Source organism: Siniperca chuatsi, linkage group LG2 (genome assembly GCF_020085105.1).
Source record: "Siniperca chuatsi isolate FFG_IHB_CAS linkage group LG2, ASM2008510v1, whole genome shotgun sequence".
In the NCBI taxonomy this organism is placed as follows: Eukaryota; Metazoa; Chordata; class Actinopteri; order Centrarchiformes; family Sinipercidae; genus Siniperca; species Siniperca chuatsi.
The window spans coordinates 13,696,353-13,712,286 of record NC_058043.1 but is presented as its reverse complement, the minus strand read 5'-3'; the positions used below and the strand labels follow the sequence as shown (position 1 = coordinate 13,712,286).

The 15,934-nt window shown below is 39.6% G+C and overlaps 1 protein-coding gene across 11 annotated transcripts in view; it reads right to left on the bottom strand.

The window, feature by feature from the left end:
- Positions 1-1,566: 1,566 nt before the first annotated feature.
- Positions 1,567-15,934, bottom strand: part of atp2b2 (ATPase plasma membrane Ca2+ transporting 2) — a 128,798-nt gene continuing 114,430 nt past the window's right edge. For 5 of the 11 annotated variants that reach the window (XM_044165943.1, XM_044165936.1, XM_044165949.1 and 2 more), the window contains 9 exons: positions 14,860-15,039; positions 14,626-14,713; positions 14,234-14,340; positions 12,377-12,568; positions 11,771-11,984; positions 11,442-11,653; positions 11,163-11,270; positions 10,814-10,996; positions 1,567-5,463 (listed from right to left, as the gene is read on the bottom strand). In XM_044165943.1, the coding sequence (XP_044021878.1) occupies positions 5,152-5,463; positions 10,814-10,996; positions 11,163-11,270; positions 11,442-11,653; positions 11,771-11,984; positions 12,377-12,568; positions 14,234-14,340; positions 14,626-14,713; positions 14,860-15,039 (1,596 nt within the window). In that variant the 3' untranslated portion in view covers positions 1,567-5,151. Of the gene's footprint in view, positions 5,464-8,129; positions 8,183-8,499; positions 8,690-10,813; positions 10,997-11,162; positions 11,271-11,441; positions 11,654-11,770; positions 11,985-12,376; positions 12,569-14,233; positions 14,341-14,625; positions 14,714-14,859; positions 15,040-15,934 lie in introns of all 11 variants that reach the window. The other 6 variants (XM_044165959.1, XM_044166011.1, XM_044165968.1 and 3 more) reach the window with 5 other exon arrangements.

Here is a 15,934-nt window from a genome sequence, read left to right as displayed (position 1 = left end):
TTTCCATCCATCTGTCTCTCATGGGTAAACAGTTTGGGCTTGTCATCATTTTTGTAGGATACAGTCAACTCAACATGCTAGGCAGATTTGTGCAATGCTTTTCCAATTCAAAAGAGTCTAAAATCATACTGATACTGGCAGACATGGTCCCATTTTAAATCAAATGGAAAGAAGATTAAGTCAGTGCTATGATGTTCTTCAGACACCATCACCCCCTCCTCCCCATCATAAACTGGATGGGATCAATCCTGCACAAAGCCACTTTAGCATGCAGCAGGCATCAGCAATTTTAAGTAATGGGAAGAAATTAGCCATGTCGATGTACGCATTTAACCTCACTACAGTTCATCATCAAAATCCCAGGAAACCTTTCAAACATAGTGTATGACAAGCATAGTGTCATATGTAACGACTTGAGGAGTGTAATTATCACAACACTTAAAATATAACCACTATAGTGAGGTGTGCAGCATGCTAACAGTAACATATTAAAAGAACATGGTTGTTTCAGGCAGTGGTTCCCAACGTGGGGGTCAGATAAATCAGTAAACAAATATATTAATAATATAGAAGATAAATTTTAGGTGTTGTGAAATGATTAAGAAGATAGGAACATAAAATGATATATATTCTAATCTGCTTTTTTTTTGCCACGCACACAGTGTGACTGTAGGGATGGCAATGTTTGTCACTCGGTCCATCACATCACGGTCTATGCTGAAATATTCAACTACAGGAATGAAATTCTGTACAGACATTCATGGTCCCCAGAGGATGAATCCTACTGACTTTGGTGATCCTCTGACTTTTCATTAAGCGCCACCAGCAGGTCAAAATTTCAATTTGTCCAATACTTTGTTTTGTGACCTGCAAAACTAATGACATTCCCATCTGCCTCAGTTGTACAAAGATGGTGAACATGGTAAACATTATACCTGCTAAACATCAGCATGTTCGCATTATTATTGTGAGTGTGTTAGCATGTGCCGTTAGCATTTAGCTCAGGAAACCTCGATGCCCAAGTACAGCCTCACAGAGCCATTAGCATGGCTGCAGACTTTTAGTCTTCTATCGATTTATCTTGTGAAATACAGGCTAGTGTTAACTCGTGAGGCCTCTACTCTAACAATCTCAAATTCACTCTTTGCTGGAACTCAATGCAAATAGACATTGTTTCTTTCTTTCTTTCTTTTTTTTAAACTTTTGGATGCCTGTATTGGAGAGTAGACAGTACAGACAGAGAGGAAAAGGGGAAGAGGAAATGACATGCAACAAAAGTCAGCCAGATGTGAATCAGCGATGTTGTAATTACTGTACATGGTCATCGCCTTAGAGCCCTTGGCCATCAGGGTAACCCAATATTGCTTAATTTTAAGGGGTCATAAGGTAAAAAGATTGGGACCCACTGTTTTAAAGTGTATTACATCTTTTGACAATCAAACTGGAAACCCCAAACATTTGCTATAAGCAGAACCATTTGCAACAAATCAATGAAAATGGAAAAACAATCAAAGTCAAAGTGGACACTGGTAGATGAAGCACAACGAATCAGAACAGGACATGTCACACGGGGCCAGGACACACCATGCTGGGTCATGCTGCTCTGGGAGATTTATTTAGTGATTTTTCGTTTTTTTTTGGTTTGTTTTTATTATGTTTTTCACTAGCGCTCCTGTCAGGAGTGTGGTAAATGGGACAGTCAAGCAGCAAGAGTCACAGTTCATTATCATCATCATCATCATCACTGTCACGACCATAATGATCATCGTCCTCATGGTATCATAATAATAATTTTCATCATCATTTAACTTTTTCCTCAAGCTAGAAAATAATTTACATCACATTTTTTTTTTTACTGACTTTTGAGACCACAAACATTCCAGCAACACACTCTAGGATTAAGGGTGGGTAACAATCAGAAAAGCATGACTTTTTGCATAGTATTAAATGAACAAACACATTGAGTTCTTTATTTACAATTATTGTATAGATAAAAAAAATATCATAAAAACAAGATGAACACGTAAATCACTTACCCATAAATGGCTAAGTATGCCAAAATGATATCTGTTGGCATTTCTCTTTTTCTTTGTTCCACAAACTGCATGCTGCTAAATACAGTACATCGAGGCAGGTGAGAGTATATTGCAAGAAGTATCATTGATATCATCATTATCTTTATCGTCAGCATCATCGTCGGTGTCATCGTCAACATAATTATTGGTTGTTACAACATGTGTTATCATTTGGATGTAATCACGATGTTTTGAAGTGTTTCTGACAGGAGCAGTGATTGATTACATACAGCCAAACAGCTGCATCGGCAGTATGACTCGTTGTGGTGCATGATGGTAGATGTAGTCAGGAAGAGTTCCTGTTTTCACACCAGTCCGCTTGGAGTTTCTGTCCTCAGTGGACTCATTGCTGTATTTACAAAGATTATTTTTAAACGAGTCGTCTTTGCGTCCTCTTAAAGCTGAATGTCCTCCTGGATGTAAAAGTGGTTTGAGAATGTTGGCTTAAGTCTTTGTTTTTATTTTATTGAAAATGCTGCTGTTGCTGTTGTTATGTTTTGTTTATTGTTTTAATTTTTTTTTTACAGACAAATAAACAAATAATTTGTCAAGTTAAAAATGTTGGAAAGGAAACAAAATAAATCAACAGCTTCTAAGTAGAATATCAGAATCAAGACTGTTTTTTTTTCCAACTTAAATAAGACAGATTTTATTCAAATGGTTCATGTTACTTTTTCAACACGCCTGAGCTGACTGGTAAAGCTTGTGCACCCTCTCCAGTTGGACGGATCGACTGGGAAATGACAGAGGAGGAGGATATAAAAAAGAAAAAAGATAGAACTGCTTGGATAAATTATCGCATATACTGTAGTAGTCTATAGGATTTTTTTAAAAGTAGAAAAATCTTCAATTTTTTTCAAGTTGCATAATGAGCCTATCACGTCATGCTTGCCAATGACTTCAGTTAGTAATAGAAATAACAGTAGTAAAGGCTAGTTAAGTGGCCTTGTCCTTCTGAGTGCAATAAGACAGGGTAAATGTGCCTTCTGCATGTAACTTCACTCTGGTAATGTCTGATTGGTCAAAGCACAATAAATAGTTTACAACTAGTGAGTACAGTTGAGATGCTAGAGTACTGTATATTCTGTGACGGCAGGAAGACAAGCTTGGCTAAAACACACAAAAGCACATCTAGAATTACACCACAGAAGTTTTCATTTATAACCAGATAGTGCAGAAAAGGATCGTCTTTTTTTATATATAGAAAAAGAGTCAAAGCAACATTCCATTTTTGTTGTAATTTGTTTTTTTGTTGTCAGTTTTTCCTTTTTTTTTGATGTTAAAAATGCAAACAGCTTTTGTGGGGCTGCGTGTGTCCCTCTGCTAAAGGAAAAGGAAATTGTTTGAACGAAAAAATAAATCTAAATTAAAAAATAAACAACACAATATATTCCAAATTTTAAACAAAACAAAAAAAAGTCTGATTTCCGTGCGACACAGATAAGCCAAATGTAACTTTGCAGATTTCTCATATGACTCGATTGCAGCCTTTTTGATGGTCACACATTTTAAAAACATCAAGTCCTTTGAACAAGCAGGGTTATCTAGAAGACAGTTCACTGTAAAGGTCCTGATATCAGCCTTTGACTCGAGCCCTGACCCCTGGCCAGCGCTGAAGCACAGAAAAAAAAAACTATTAAAAAAAAGAGTAGTAGTAGTAGTGAAAAAAGAATTAAATATCCCCCCTCTGTCACAAAAAGGAGGCCTCCATTTAGAAAAGGCAAGCCACTCCAACTTGATCCCAACAATCATATCGAGTTATACTAAGATTCCACATTTACGACGTATCCCATTATATTTTGGTTTCTTTTTGTTTGTCAATCCTCTAAAAATATCTACAATATTTGAAAAGATAGCAGGCAAATTCCAGCACATGGTTTTTCAGTAATAACACACCAACACAGCTCTGGTCCTTCTGAGCTTCAGCCTCGCCTCTCTCCTTCTAGAAACCAGGATGTTTATCTCTACGAGGTTGTAAACAAATTACATTCTCTTTAAGACATAAATAAGTCAAAGTATTTTGAGCCATTGAAGCAGGAACAAGGCAACATGCCGACAAACAAAGATAAACTCTCTCTAAATATATTTATATTTATAGAATATATCCCATAAATGCTATCATCATCATTATTTTGCGTTCCTTTTTTCCGACAGGTGCAAAACTACTGTGCAAGTTGAGCCATACCACCTCGTTACACATTTCCGTTTATGGATGAAATAAATGTTTACAGTCGGGTACATGTTCATGCCACACATAAGAGGGAACTTTGCAGGCCGGGAACTCATAGAAGCTGTCTTTAAAATAGTAGTCCGCTGCGAGGCCTAGCCCATCAGAACGAAAGAACTCCAAAAAATTAAACCCCTTTTAAATAAAACCTGGGCAATGTACATTCATGCAGGAGCAACAATAATAATAACAATAATAATCAGAATGAGAATCAGAAATATAACAATGTTTTTCAATTTAATTTAAACTATTATCAGTATTGACAATGTTATTGTTGAGGAGAGGGAGTGTAAGGGGAGTTTAGAGTCTGTCCTGTTTTGTGATTTTTACTCTTCTTACGCAGTGTCTCCCTCCTCATCGTCCTCCTCCCGGTGCCACTAAAGACACAGTTCATATATATGTGCAGTCAGCGACACGCTAATACAGTACATGCTAACACGCATTTAGTCATACACACCACCACCACCGCCGCTGCCACCGTACACACACAACCACAAAAGCAGGATGGCTGTGTAGGTTTTGTGGCTTTGTTGCGCTTTTTTGATTGTATGTTAAGTATGTTTTTCTTTTCACCTTGCCATATTACTTTAGATTTTCTCCATTTTGAGAGGAGCAGAGAGCTTTAAGAGCTCAAGGTTAACAAGGAAAGATGAAGATTTTTGCCACAGGACCTGTCCTGTGTAGATGGTAAGGGGGGGGGGCTGGAAGATGAGAATTGGGTTGGACTGGGTGAAATATTGGGGGTGACAAGGTGTAAGGTTGCAGTTAAAGGTCTGGAGGAATTGGAGGAGGTGCCCCCAGACTGCAAGGAAATGACATTATAGGTTAGAGCTGAGGTTAGGATCAAGGTTAGAGGCTGGTCTCCAAGCTGTGAAGAGGGCTGGCGGGGCTGGAGGAAGCGGCTGATTTACTGGTGTCAATGGTGAGATTGATGCCACTGTCGATGGCGTTGTTATTCTTGTTGGGGGACGAGGGCTGACTGGAGTACTTCCCCCTCCTCCGAGCAGAATCATCGTCTGTGTCGTCGATGAGGGGGATGTTGGGCGTAGAGTCTTCTATCCTAAACTCGGGGTGTGTCATGAAGTTGTGGATGGATGATCTGGAGTCTGGTTTTTCCAGGCCTTCATAGAGGGAGCTACGGAATGCATTCACAACGCGTATCTGTCGTAAAAAAGGGAGGAAAGAGAAGAAAAACAATGAGAGGTGATAACAGAGACAAAATGGAAGGGTTGGAGGGATCCTCGGGATGAGAGGAAAGAGGGAGATAGGAGAGAGAAGGGACAGAGGGGACAGAACCTCTCAATAGAGGATAAAGAGGTGAAGGAGGAGGAGAAGGAGCAACAAGAGAAAAGGCAACTGCAGTCTGTGTTCTGCTTTCACAAGACGACTACAGTTCACAAATCACTCAATTTTGGCGTGCACTAAGAAAAGCCGTGAGGAACACAATCATAAAAAAACACAACAAAATCATACATTTCAAGAAAAACAAATACCAAAGCAACACAAACGCTCGTTGTAAGTATACGCTTTAGTCCAATGTGCTGTATACCTAGAAACAAGCCACGTTAATAAATGGAATGCTCACAGAAAAATTTAAGGAGAATATCACATGCAAGTTTGAAGAAATCTGGTGGACGAGGTCAGTAAGAAGGAAGGAGGTTAGATCTGAGAGATCCAATCAGGTGGTTTCAAAACTTCTGGAGGTACCAGAGCACTGTCTGGGACAATATCCACACAGACTCTGAATGGGACACACAAACACACGTATATAGCACAGGGTGGGTAGAGCATGGTCCCAAACAGGGCAGAGAGTCAAACTCAAGCCTGCATGAGGAGGTTGGTTCAACATGAGCATTGCGGTGGTAAACTCGCAACATAAAAACACATTCAAAAAAAACAAACAAAAAAACAGTGGCATTTAGACAGCAAGCGAATACAGCAGGTTAAGATATTATGAACACAGGAAGTAAACAAGAGGTAACAAGACATGCAACAACACAACAGGACGGTGAAGAAGTGGACACCGGTACACAAGACTGCTGACACAAAACATATGGAAGTGAATAATGAAAATAATAAGTTTACTGTCAGACGTCTGGCGGTCAAAACATGTTTTCAACTCCATGCACGTCTAAGTAAACACTCAAGTATAGGCCCCAAACAACTAGGTGAACTTCTAGGTGAATCTTTAGTGAGGAGTAGTATCTGTATGTCAGTTCCTTCAATTTGTGGATTATAGGAAAGTGTTGTTTTAATCAAAACAATGTACAACATCAACACATGCTGAAATTTAGGATCTACACGCATAATTTCATAACTAAAACAACAAGACATTATTTGATGCTTTTACAGGACATTGACTCATGTCAGCACACTGGGGTATATACAAAAGGGGTATCATGTCATTGTGGTTGCATCAATAATGTTCCTGTTAATTACTCAAATTACTTTTTTTGTGTAAATGCCATCTCATTTACAGAAATATTTTTAGGTCTGCAACTAATGATCATTTTTATTACTGAATAGTTTTCAGATTTCATGTTTGTCTATAAAATGCCTGAAAATAGTGAAAAATGCATCATCACAGTTTCCAAAATCTAAAGGTGACATCTTCAAACAGCTTGTTTTGCTCAACCAACAATCCAAAACCCAAAAGCAATGAATTCATACTGATATAAAACAGTAAATCCTTACATTTGCAAAGCCGTAACAAGTGAATGTTTTGTGTTTTTTGTTGATAAATGATTTCAAGAATTTATCGATTATCAAAATTGTTTTCTCATCAGTCATTTTAGCACTGAATATTTTCAATCCAAATTGAAATATTTTCAGACTACAAAATATCCAGAAAATATTAGTATAGTATTATTATAGTTTTCTCCATTTTCCATGGGAAATTATACTAAAAGAAATGCTACTTTGCACTTATATATAAATAATAATAAGTTATGCACCCCAGTGTATTGTTTTGCTTTAAAAATTACAAACATGATATGTTAACAAGAACAGAAAAAGCCTCAAAGATATTAGGTTTTCAAATGATATGGCAATACTGTATATATTGTAAATATTGTAGTGCTACTGCTACTCTAGTAACTGTAGCAGCGCAGGGTATAAGGAGACAAAACAGATAAGGAAAAATAATAAGAGGAGCCTGTCTGGATGAGTGCATGTGACAGGATGTCTGACAAGTAACACTGATGGGGTGTCAGAAAAGGGTGGGGGGTTGAATTTACGTTGCTGGTGCTGCAGAGGATCTATGTCCGTAACTATGGCAACATGACAGTCAACTAGACCGACAGTATGAAGCGACAAGACGGGATGAATTATTGGTGCAGTGCTGCTTTATGGTGATTCCCCTCCATTACTGTCCACAGACCCTAAGCAGAGTTTTACATCTGATTTTCATCAAGTAGATAAAGATTAGAGACAGAGTGAGGGTATGTGTGTAAAAAGAGAGAGAAAGAAAGAAGTAGACAAAAGAATTAAGCAGAGATAGTCCCTGACACCGACAGTGGGTAGATTTTAGTCGCACCATTTGGGATCCCCATTTGAAAGAACATTTTGAAAGCTTGCAAAGTGGCTATCGCTGGAGAATACATGAAATAGCAGGTAAAATTTGCTGCAGCTCAATTCAGTGTGATTTGCCTCATCAGTAGCAAACCCACAGATGAAATAAGACAACATTGCAACTTATACTTGAATGTTTACCCAGTCCTTTGGTGAGTTGATTGAAATTAGTTCATATTAATCTGTCAAGACATAAAAATGGAAGGATTGGAGGATGGGATATTGGATGGGGGATGAGCAGAGGGAGACAAACTCACAACCTGAAATGTCACGCCGTGGGTATCACCCTTAGTCCTGCGCTCCTAGCACTCTGAGGAAACAAACACACATTCACCAATGAGAGGACAGTACACCCAAGCATGGGAGGAGATATCAAGATGAATTTGAAATCCAGTATGAACACAAAAAAGACAGAAGAAAGAGAGGAAATGAAAAAAGCAGATAGCAAGAAAAGAAAAAAAAGACGACTCTTCAGAGATGCCAATCCCAAAATGGAGACTGGCACGGTAATTTGTTTCAAGAATAATATGCCAGACAATGTGCAGAGAAAAATAACTTTTTGTTCTTGACAGTATGGCACCCCTGAAGCAGAGAGCAGAGAAGCAGACTGACAGAGTTCTGACTCACGGCCAGTAGTAGGAGGAGCAGTAGCAGCAGTAGTGCTTGTAGGAGAGGAAAGGGCATTGGACAAGGACACGTGACTAGGACTAGAAACATTGGTTACATCCTGGGTCTGGCTGGTGGTGGATGATTGGCGTCTCAGAGCCCCCGCCCCCTGAAAGGAGGTGCCACTCTTGAAGGTGTTGACTACATCAATCTGTGGGAGGAGAGCGGGACAGAAGAGGACAAATGGCTGCTCAGAGTGACAGAGACCAAATGGCAACACAGGTTGACTGGCTGGGTGACTTTGGTGGTAGAGGAAGTACAAAGTGTCTCAATCATGACACGATGGGGGGGGGGGAGACAGCGAAAGGTCAGGGTGTAGTATCCCCCAGCAATGTAGTATCCCCTGCTGAATTTGACTCAAGTTGTTACTTCACCCAAATTACAAAAAACATCTCTCTTACCTCATACCAAGATTTCTGCCCTTACCAAAATACAATGGAGCTGAATGGGACTTCAACTGTGGTGCTCAATACTGACAAACTATATTAAAAAAGTTCAACAGCAATGTGTCTTCCCAGAAACAATGTCCCACTCTACTCTTCAAATAATTCACAGACCTCCCTGCTATTTTGTACTGAGGAAACATGAAAACTACTGACAGTATATTGGGTGGATTATCCAGAGTAACTGGGACATTATTTCTGGAAAGAGGTGTTGCTGTTGAACATTTGAAGTCAATGTTGTCAGCACCATAGAACAAAATTCCATTCACCTCCTTTGTATTGGGTGCCTGAAGGCAGACATCTCAGAGACAGAAATCTCCAAACCTAAACAAATAAAACCAAAACAGCAAATCTGCAAAAACAAGTTTGCTAATTTGGGTGATCTGACCCTTTAAAAGACTAAGCTAGTCGATGTATAGCATACAGATGCAGCCATTTATATTATATATAGCCATTCAAGGTATTTTGTTTTGTTTCATCAACACTCATTTTACTTCAGGAACTTGGGTTTTATTTTTGAAGCTCCGGTGATCAGTTCTATTGATTATGCTAACATTGTACTCACTAAATAACTACTGAAATCTTGGAGGGAGGCGACATCACCAAAAGAAAGTTCTAACAGGGCAACAGCCGCAAGTGGTGAGGTGATTAGACTGGTTGTAAACAAGGACAACAGATTAGTTAAACCACCTTATTTTGCAGTAAAACTTAAACTGAGTGCAGATATGTATATTGTTGCTAATAATCTGCCATTACATAGGAAAACCAAGTGTGCACCGCTACAGCAAGAACAGTAGGTCAAAGCTTAACCAGGAAGTCGGCCTGTAACCTGTGATGGATGCAAACAGTTTGTGTTGTAATTTTATAGTTTCTCTTCTTTCTCAAATAAATCTGACTAACCTGAGGATTTGTTTAAAACCTGTTTGATCATCTGACCGCTCTTGTTTGTTGCACTGTAGAACCTTTTTTTTTTGTGATGTCACTGCGATTCAAAAACTCAGCAAATAACCTGGTGAGTACAAAGTTATGACAACCGATCAAACCGATGGCCGGAGCTCTGACAATCAGTTGAAATAAACCCTAGTTTTCCTTTAATACTGAAAACCTGTACTTCTACTGTCTATTAACCATGTCTGGCTGCTTCTGTAGGATGCTGGTCCACGTAATCATGTCGTGGGATAGCTTCACCCTGGACCATTAGTGACACATCAGTGAGATGAAATCAAATCCAACACTCAGGCAAAACTGTCTTGAATATCACAGTGATAACGGTGTGCAGAGTTGTTTACAGTGAGAACAATTCAGTGACTATGTCCAGTTGTGTTTAACCCCGAGGTTTGACCGTCAATCTTCCACAGGTCCACACTGTTGATCGCCTCAGTCCAGTGAGAGAAAGCTGCATCTTCATGTACCTAAATAAATCATCTAGAGATAAAATGACTTTAAGGCTGTTACTGACATGAAGAACATATAACATAGTCTAGTACTTCTTCTTATGGTTAAGCTTCTCAGGTAATGTCTGAGGTGGTGCGACTTCCTACTGAAAATTCATTATATGATAAAGACAAACACACAGTAAAACAAAAAGCCATGGCAGAAAACATCACAGGTGAAATTTTATCTTGTTGGTGTTTATTGCTGCTTAACTGACTAAACAAAACCTTGAATTTTTATAATTACGTAATGATAAAGGTTTTTTTTAAAGCGCAACCCTGTTTAAATCAGAATTTCAAATATCCTTGTATTTTTTCTTTCAGGCAGAATCAATCCAGCAAAATCTCTCTGTGAAATGAAACAGCATATTTGAACTTGTCTCCATCTCGTGTCCTCACCTGAGTCTGAATGCGGTTGAGTCCTCTGAACCAGAGGATCTGTCCTCTCCTCAGCTCCCTCTCTGCGTGGTCAATCTCCTCATTGTCTTCATTTACGTCCTCCTCTGGTAACTCATCTTTCTGAGTTAATTGACCTGCCCTCCGCAGGAAGCGCAACCTGCTATTGGGTATGGTGGCTATCACCTAACCCATAGAGAAGACAGAGCACTGCGTCAAAAGGAAAGGTGACAAGCATACAGTACAGATATACACTGAGGAAGAGTAAAACATGGTAAACCACAATAAAAGCAAGAGAACAAACAAAGCAGGAAAAACGAAAGCAGAAAAATCAGATGAGTTTGCATGTTACCTGTCCCCAGATAAGCTCTCCCAGCCCGAGGAAAATACACCACATCCACTTTTCCAGGTCCAGAGGTTGACAGCTGAATGGCTTCCCTCCAAACTGCACAATCACAATCTACACAAAGCAAAGCACGGGCCATGAAAATACATAAAGAGAAAAAAGAAAGTGACTTTCACTTAAAAACCCTTCATTGTTCAATTCAATTTGACATGCCATATCTAAAATATGATGATAACCAACAAAAATTAAATAATTAATAAAATCAAATAATTTGCATCTGCTTACCTGCATAGCAAAGGTGCCAAAAACAATAGAGCAGAAGATGGGGTTCCTGAAGATACCATCGAAGACATTCCTCTCTCCGTGGATTTTGCGGGCATTGATCTCGTTAAAGAGCTGCATCATGACAAAGGTGTTGAAGATGATGGTGTAGTGCTCAGATGGAGGAGAGTGGAGAGGAGCATTGCGGCCGCTGTCAATGTCAAAGATCTGCTCACCTACAGGGGGAAAAAATAGATAATTAGTATGATGTCATTAACTTTGAACCCATACTGTGTCACATCATTAAAGTGCAGAACCCCTGATATACCGCAGATCAAAATCATAGTCCATACCAACAAAGAGCAGAGTGAAGATGATGATGAGCTGATAGACTCCGTGTCCGAGGATGTTCTTTGTCATGGTGCTGGAGATGAGAGGCTTGTTGCGACCGTATGGCCTCCTCTTCAGCAGAGACTCTGTGGGAGGCTCTGTCGCCAGGGCCAGAGATGCAAAAGTATCCATGATCAGGTTCACCCACAACATCTGCACTGCCTTCAGGGGAGAGTCCTGAGGAAATGCAAAGGAAATTGCAATTAAAAACCAATAACTTCAATACAACCAGGGGTGGAAAGTAACTAATAACCACTACTTTGCTACTGTAACTGATGAACTTTTTCACACACACCTGTACTTCACTATCTTCTAAAATTAGCAATTTTTTGCTATATATATTTGATGAAAAAAAAACACTCAACAGCTTTTGAATTACAGACTAGACCTCAGCAATGCTAATATAACCCAATCAGGAGAATGTTCTTCTGTTGTGTCAAAGATGAGTTAGATGCCGTAGTATTTTCATTGTCTGCATATACCTACAGAAAGGTGCTGTTGCCTAAAGTTGCTCATGTCCCCCAACCCCACAGGCAGATTCTACAATTACATGACCCCCCCCCCCCGACCTGTGTGATGCAGGCGCCAGTGAAAGCCACTATGACAGCCACAACGTTGACAGTAAGCTGGAACTGAAGAAACTTGGAGATGCTGTCGTAGACGTTCCGGCCCCACATTACTGCCTTGACGATGCTGCTGAAGTTATCATCAGTCAGAATGATATCTGACGCCTCCTTGGCCACATCTGTACCAGCAATACCCTGGAAGAGTGCAGACAAAGTACAGTCAGATAGAAACTAGGGTTTGCTAGTACACAACTATGGTGATTCTAAATTTGTTGATCATCTAATACATCGTACTGCACTATTCCTCAACCTGCCAAATAAATAAATAAATCTGTCTAAATCAATTCTGCAGCCACTGGACAAAACTGGACTCTGGACGTGAGTCAGCTCTGATGATGGATAATGATGATGCAGATTAATTAAGGGCTCAGTGTGTGTGTGTGTGTGTGTGTGTGTGTGTGTGTGTGTTTATGTGTGTGTGTGGCTGTTGGTGGTTTGATGACAGGAGGCTCCATATTTATGGGAGGAGCAGGACACCCTTCCTGATATTCTGTCATGTTTTGTGAGTTACGGGACGAGTGGCAGGGTGTAGCACCTCATAAACCAGTAGTAAAATGGAAATTGTGATTTGTGTTTAGGAGGAAAATAAACACACAAATATGATTACATGTACTAAATATCAGCCTCAGACCAATTTTTATTGTCACAATAGCCAATTAAAGGTGCCCTGTGGAGTTTTCTGGTAAACAAACAAAAGTTATGTTTACACTCAGTGTTACTCACTCCTTCCTTCCTCATAAAACATTTACAAAGCTGATTTTTCTTAAAAGTTTGAAACCTGCACTGTTTATGTCCATGTTTTCTAGCTTACAGTCTTCTTCTTCCTTGTCTTTGCTGGCACATTGCTGCCACCTGTAGATCTGTGGAATAGTGCAACACCATTGGCAGGAATGTGCATCATGTCACCTGCATGCACTTGCACAGTGAAGTGCATGTAATTAAAAAAAAAAACTGCTCCATAGCATTATTGGAGGTCAAAAACTCCCCAGGACACCTTAATTTACCAGCTACAACTGTATAGGACTCGCCTCGGTCAAACCTTAGCCAGTTGTCAGAACATGCTGTGATTGAGAGTGAGTGAAAAGTAGTTAACAAGCTTGCAGAAGTCAAAATACAGCACTTAAAGGTAAAGGATAAATGGTTGAAACTCATTTCTGCCACTCCAAATATAAGTAGTACAAATGCACACTTCACCAAACCTACTTGAAAAAAAAAGAGAGAGACCAAGACGCAACATCCACAATTCCATTAGCTTAAATGAAAAAACTTACTTTAACAATGTCCACTTTTACCTAATTAATAGTGTTAACAAACAACCAGTTTAAAACCACTTAAAATGATCACATTTGGTGTCAGATGGTGTCAGTGAAGGAGTACTTGAGCTCATCTGATAGGGCTATGGAGTCATGACACCAAAGGTTGGGAACTACTGCCTTACGTTATTGGACCGAGGAGGAAATGGTGCCGTGGATGAGCCAAATTATTAATTTGTGAGGGGAGCAGAAATAGAGAAAACAGCACAACAGCCAAACAACAAACAAATATAAAACTGTGAGTTACAAGAAGCACAGAATCCGTATTGTTTATTTTTTGTTTTCAGTAGTCTGTAATCTTATACATATAAGGCACTGCAGAGAATTTGTGTGAGCTCAGAAATCCACTAGGGGGAGCACCTAATCTATACAGCCAGAGGCAGAGAGCCTGAGAAGAAACCCTAAATACTGCAGAGGTGAAGAAGATATCTGCAGATGTTGAATGAGATCAATCTCAACGGAGGGCAGAAAAATACGGTTTGCTCACCATGGCGAAGCCGACATCAGCTTTCTTTAGTGCAGGTCCATCATTGGTCCCATCTCCTGTCACAGCCACCACCTGCCTCTGGTCTACCATAGTACTGTCAATAATGCCTGTTAAACACACATACACACATAAACAAAGCAGCACATGCAGCAGTGCACATACATTGAAAACCGCATATGAAATGAGGAAAGGCAACACAAACCTATGTGATCTTGTGTACATACAACTACCTTGATCAGAATAATAATCTGTTATTTACTGCCTTTGCAAAACTCGGACAATTTATATCCTTGGTAAAATGTGTGTGTTGGTGTACTGACGAACAACGTTAAAACAAGGCGAGTTTCATTTTGATCAGCAGTAATTAATATCAAATAGTGCAACCAGCTCACCTTTGACAAGTGTGTGTTTGTCGGTTGGGGAAGATCTGGCCAGAACTCTGAGTTTAGGCCAAACCTTGTCCATACGCTCCTGCTCCACCTGGACACACACACGTATGTCCACACACACACACGAACAGAAATAAAAGGACAGCTGGTTGAAATTTTGGTTTAGAGAGGTAGCTTTCTTTCTCCTGAACTCAGCCTCTCTCACTCTCTTGCTCACTTGGACAGAAGTTACTGTACCTCTCCTTTCTCATTACGGATCCTCCTGTTGAACTCTTTACCATCGATGCAGAGGAAGTCCTCTCCGGGGTGGATGATGCCACACTTGATGGCTATAGCCCTGGCTGTGTTTATGTTGTCTCCTGTCACCATACGCACTGTGATGCCTGCACGCTGGCACTTTTTGATAGCATCAGGCACCTACAGAGTGATACATAAACACATGCGCAAAATTATTTGGTATAGCAGAAATATGTATAAGGATATGTATATAGATCGACACAAATTACTTAAACCTGCAATAACTGATTTTTGGTCACTTGGGGGCAGCAGAACAAGCTGTAAAACAACAATAACATATTATGATCTTCTAAGTTGATTTGGTGAGCTTGTTAGCAAACGGCTACTTATTTACACATTCAGTAGACACGGAGCAACATTAGCATAAATTTGTAGTCGTGTTTCTGGCCACCTGGCGGTTTTGGTCTCCACTAACTCACAGACAAATATCTGGCTTTTTGCTGCTAGATGCTCCACTATGTACACCAGCTAACCGCTAATTTTGTCAGTCTGCCATTTGGTGCTTGGTAGATAACATATAGTCAGTTTTTAGGGCTTTACTAATCAAAAAAGTAAAGCTGCGGACTGGAAAACCAAAACAATGAGCTGACAAACAATATAAAGAACTGTAGAGCTGAGAAGAACTGCAGAGTAGGGTGATAATTTTCTTTGTCACTTCGAGCAACCCCTTTCATATACAAGTAGTCATGTGATCCATTATTAGTATAAAAATATTGATTCTAGCGCTTTAAGAACATACCAACAGCAACAATAGTGCTATCTTTGACAGACAAGACACAGACACATACATGTACACATATACAAAACAAATATAACTCCATTATACTTTTATAAAATACAAAATGTATTGTTCTTTTATCAGAACAGTATTTTGCTGCCTTTGTTCCTTTTTGTACTAACAAGATATGTAACGGAGCATTTTATCTGAGCTTTTTTCCCTCCAGATAGTAGTCTGATAGAGTAACTAGGAAATAATACTGTATGGAGATTGATCTGTGGTAAAACCAGCTAGCAA